The sequence below is a fragment of the Etheostoma cragini genome, chromosome 23, assembly GCF_013103735.1.
Source record: "Etheostoma cragini isolate CJK2018 chromosome 23, CSU_Ecrag_1.0, whole genome shotgun sequence".
Taxonomy (NCBI): domain Eukaryota; kingdom Metazoa; phylum Chordata; class Actinopteri; order Perciformes; family Percidae; genus Etheostoma; species Etheostoma cragini.
Genome location: NC_048429.1, coordinates 7,944,874 through 7,950,062, shown reverse-complemented (window position 1 = coordinate 7,950,062; position 5,189 = coordinate 7,944,874). Strand labels below are relative to the sequence as shown.

Below are 5,189 nucleotides of genomic sequence, written 5' to 3'. Positions count from 1 at the left end.
TCAAGGGGAAAACGTGTCTATTTCTCTATCAGGGTGCTGTGTTGAGTGCCTCTAGTGTGGTTCGGTTCTCCACAAGGTTTTGAGGGTGTGTCTTGGTGCTGACTCATTTCTCACTTCCTCCACTCTGGTTTGGTCAGTTTGTCAGTCGGTCGATAATCAGTAATCCCAGACGATGAACTCTTCATTGCTCTCTCTCTCTCTCTCTTTCTCCCTCTTCCTTAACCCCCGGTTCTCAACTTGTTCTGCAGACAAAAAACGAGAGAGGGTGCATTAGAGAGACGAAGAAGGAAAAAAAAAATCTAAATAGACAAACAAAAGAGAAATTTATTATGTCTCAAAGGAGAAACAATACAGAGAGAAAAAGGCCTGAGAGTACAATTAAAAAGGTGGAGGATGGAGTGAGTATAAGAGGATGAAGTGGGTTGGAGAAGTAGTGAAAAGAGAGAAAGACCCGAGGGCAGTGGAGTCCATGTTAGCGATAAGTGCAACCACAAATCCCCAGCACTCGCTGTCAATAACCATTTGAACTGGCCTGTTGCAGCTGATGCCAATGGATAAAACCTGGGTTTAAGAAAAGGCCAAAACAAGGGACACAAAAATGAAAATGACATAGCCAGGTAAGAAAGTAAGAAACAAAAATGTCTTCTTTCTTCCTAACGAACTTAATAATGGGGTTGTGGATGCCATAAGTCCATATCATTAAAATATCATTTCTGCAAGTTTATTTCGTGCACCATTGAAATGTTTATTGACAAAAGGGTCTGCCAAACACTCCAGGTTAGGACAAGGGGCGGACTTTAAAGAGATCACTGAAAGGATAATTCCAGTTTATTAGAATTTTTATTTTGATAATTTCTATTGGTTATGATAAAATTGTATCTACAGTAACAAAGTGCACTGCACTGAATGTGGGAACATGTAATGTAAAATCACTATATATATATATATATATATATATATATATATACGTATATTATACATATAGGCCTATATATGAGCTATAATCCATTTTCTGAGCTTACTGATATCATAGAAATCCCACCTCTGAACTACGCCAAATATGATAGTTGTTTACAACGGAGACTTTGGGTAATAATTTATTATGATTCACATTTGTTTTCTCTTCCAGGCAAGTGCTTGTGTTTCTTACTGCAATATCGACATTTTCTCACATCTCAGTAATTCACTTTTATGTAATCAGCGATTGGAGAGATGGCTTTGAAAGATTTACTGACATCTAAAAAAATAATTTAAAGGACAAATTAAATCTGATATATCAATATTGAATTGAATTGAAATGTCAATACTGAAGTTGGTCTTTGTAGCAGTTTCACAAGCCAGCTCCTTTTTTTCTTCATTTTGATCCTTGCAAACATAACTGACACCGAAACAGGGATCTGGCTCGGCCCTGTGAGAGTATAAGGGAGATGGAAAGGTCCGTCTAAAAAAATGAAGTGGAGAAGGAAAATGCAGAGAGCAAGACACAGTCATGTGGAGAGAATATGGAACTAGGAGGTAAGCGGTAGTTGGAGAGATAAGCTCCAGGTCTTATTCATAGAATGTGAGAGAGAAAGAAAGACTATCTGTCTTTTCAACTGCCTCTTCCTCCCTGTTAGCAATCTGTACCTGTTAAGTGCTGAAGGCATTAGAAATGCGACCAGGGTTGAAGGGATAGTGGATGGAGTGAAGGAGAGATGGCGGCAGGGCAAAGAGGGCACAAAAGAGAACAAAAGTGAATCTAGACGTTATCAATGCCTGTGGCGATAACAACCTTAATTATCAGTGACAAAGGCCTGGCGGCTGACAACGCCTTCCTCTCCGCCGACTCCAGTTGAGGGGTCGCTATTGTAAAACTGAGATTTGGGGGATTTTGTATCGTCGGCGAGGTGACATCTTGGACATCCCCTCATCTAGTGGAATTTAAGATTTGAATGGGAGGGAACAGGATTTGGCCGTTTGGAAGCTGGATGACCTTTGCTATTTAGTGTCTTTGACAGAAAGCGAGATGAGATGAGAAACGGCTGTTAGAGGACACATTCTGACCTCCAGAGGTCAAAGTCATGTCTTCTGACATTTGTTCTCAGAGCAGCTTCCTGCTCGGCTCTGATAAAGCTGTGTAAACATCCTAATCTCAAAACTGCATCAGCTCATATCAATCCTACCTCATTCCCCCTATTTTGTCGGCTGTATAATTCTGCATATTATTCCTTTAAAGCCTTATCACAGAACTCTTTTTTTTTTCACCTAATGACTTTTAGAGTAAGTCTTATACAGATAAGTCCCTAAGACGAACAGGAGTGTGCCGTGATTGTCGCAGGGTGATAAACACAAGCGGATTAACATATCGTCTCAGGCTCGCTACCAAACAATTTACAAGATCATAACAGCATCCGGACTATGAAGGTACCCTTGCTGAATCTTGACGAGGCTACAGGTAGCTGTCTTAAACACACACATACACACACACACACACACACACACACACACACACACACACACACACACACACACACACACACACACACACACACACACACACACACACACACACACAGATGAATAAAACATTGTGCAATTTAAATGATGTATAGCTTAAGAATCTGCCTGCTTCTGACTTTTAGATCTAATACTAATACTCACGAGAGTGGGCGAGAGACGCAAAACTCAGCTTTTCTCATTTCCTGCAAAACAATGCAATTGTGAAAAAAAATCTAATAGAAAAGCTCTATGAATGTAAATTGAGCCTTTTTGGGGCCAAGTGATGTTACATATTGCAAAGTGCGAGAGGGGGAATCAAGTTAATATCAACCTGAGTGACATTACTATTACCATACAGTGTGTGTGACCGTGGGAGACGGAGGAAGGTGGAAAAACATTTGCACTTGGCAACCAAAGGAGAGAGTGCGGGGAGGACAATGGTCTCCAACTAGCAGCAGCTACTCCCTTATTCTTATTACATTAAAACACACACAGAGACAGTCAGGGGAACGCCTGTGTCAGCAGGTATTATGGAAATAAATTGTAAGGTTTAAACTGGCTATTTAGAGCGGGCTTTATTCAGGCGCCAGTAGCCCAGTGGAAATGATATTCCCCTGTCTAAAAGCAAGGAGCCAGCACATGTAAATGGATGATAGTGTGTGCATATATATGTGTGTGTGTGTGTGTGTGTGTGTGTGTGTGTTTACAGTTTATATTACATTCATTTAGACATTTAAAAAGGGAAAGGCTGCCATACATACTGTACGTCTAAGAGCCCAATGGCGTATGCTGTAGCTATCACACACGCGGGGCCACTTTGCAATACACACATTAATTAAACTGGAAGCTAAACCACAGGATTAGGAGGCGCTACAACTTGCATATCTGTCCATGAGGGTGCATGCACATGCTTGTCATTCTTTTCAGAGGGGAAAAACAAGGTTATTTTGGAGGATTTCTAAGTATAAAGTTTTATTTCCCCCACGTGCAAAGAGTACAGTTAACACAATAGAATGCTCATCCCTTTCACTTGGATGCATATGCAAAAGATGCTAGTGCATTGTTTTAAATTAGGCTTATTATGAGATATGACAATTGACAAAAGACAAATAGATAAGTTCTGTAAATAGGCACCTGTTTGGCATTGTTGACACACTGGAGGTAAAGGGCTGCGATGTTGGAGCATTGAAGGGTTTTTCCAATGTTCTCCTTGTAGCATGCGAGGATCTGGCCCTGCAGGTCTGCACACACAGGATACGCCTCATACCGCCTGTGGGGGTGGGAAGGGGAGAGAAATAGAGTGAAAACTGGAAAAAATATATGGTGTTAGAATTAGGGCAGGGTGGGACAAGAGAACAAGTGTGGGGAGTCGAAAAAAGACAGTGATAAATGTGTGAGTGAGAATCAAAGAGAGACAAAAAATGAAGTAAACATGAAAAATGTGTCAGCATGGGCAATAAAGAGGGACTGTGAGCTATAGAAATTAAGAACAAGAGAATAGTAATAGAGATATATTATTGGTTTGGAAAAAGAGCTTATTAATGGTCATTTGTCTCAAACAAGCCAATGCACTGTTAGAGCCCACTGAGGTACACTGCAGTCTAAAGTGTGTACACCTCTAGTCTTTTCTACTGCTATTGTCATTACAGTCCAAAACACCTGAAGGAAGAATGAACATTACTGTATCTGCTGGAAAGAAGGTCAAAGGTCACTCCAGCCTCCACTGCTGGGGTGAACATGGTGATGTGTGTATTACAGCAGAAAGGTCTGAGGGCTTTCTAAAAACGGACAATAACAGGTGTCCAATAAAAGTTCCAACAAGGGATTTATCCCCCGAAAAGGGGGATTCATCAGCGCTATGTGACGGCATGGAAGACAAGCTAACTTGGCAAATCAATGTGAAATGCAGGGTAAACAAGAAAAAGGCATTGGTTTAATCTAGACAAGCAATAAGGCAAAGTTGTTACAAAAAGATGATAATGATTATGAGGTTGAAATTACCGGCAAGCTAAGTATACCTTCCTTTAAATTGGTCCCTGCTTTTATGTCTTACCGTTAAAAACTATTTAAAAAGCTTCACAGAAAAGAGAATTGATCACTCTGCTGGGTAGTAGTGAATCCATTCATTGATTAAGAACGGCTCCTTGAAAGTCAACCACTTACAAACTGGAGAGCTGTCACCTTGGACTGGTCTAAATGGCAAATTCAATCTTTTAGCATCCACGAGGAGGTTGTTATTGCAGACTGTGAATGCTGGTTATATGCTACACAGCACTAGCTTAGCATGCCCAAGTCTATCCTTGAGGCCTGCTACAGCTTTATTGCTGCTATCCTAGCTAGAATGATACAGATGCTAGCACTTCTAATGGTAGAGTAGATGCTACGCTAAACTTCAGTTCATTTAAATTATTATGACTATTATGTTAGATGTATGTACGGGTCGGATCCTTTAGCCAATCTAAGTAGTGGGATGTACCGCCGGCGCGGATAACTTGCCCAATGTTAACTGCTTTTGTCCGTCTCTTCACACACCCCATAAAAATCCATAATGACGACACATGTGCATGGTAGGGCTATTATGCTAATGGCGGTGTCATCGTTTTGTTCACACCAGTGCTCAGGACACTCCATCTGCCCCACTAAACGGCTTGTGTGGGTGTGAACGAGATTTTGCCCGTCAGCAACTCCAGAGATCTCATAGGAATATTGGG

At 41.0% G+C, this 5,189-nt stretch overlaps 1 protein-coding gene across 5 annotated transcripts in view; it reads right to left on the bottom strand.

Moving 5' to 3' along the window:
• chchd3a (coiled-coil-helix-coiled-coil-helix domain containing 3a) overlaps positions 1-5,189 on the bottom strand; it is a 65,735-nt gene that overhangs the window by 453 nt on the left and 60,093 nt on the right. For 3 of the 5 annotated variants that reach the window (XM_034863452.1, XM_034863453.1, XM_034863456.1), the window contains 3 exons: positions 3,613-3,748; positions 3,360-3,397; positions 1-242 (listed from right to left, as the gene is read on the bottom strand). The exon at positions 1-242 is cut by the window's left edge and continues 453 nt beyond it. In XM_034863452.1, coding sequence (XP_034719343.1) covers positions 233-242; positions 3,360-3,397; positions 3,613-3,748 — 184 coding nt within the window. In that variant the 3' untranslated portion in view covers positions 1-232. The remainder of the gene's footprint in view (positions 243-3,359; positions 3,398-3,612; positions 3,749-5,189) is intronic. The other 2 variants (XM_034863454.1, XM_034863455.1) reach the window with 1 other exon arrangement.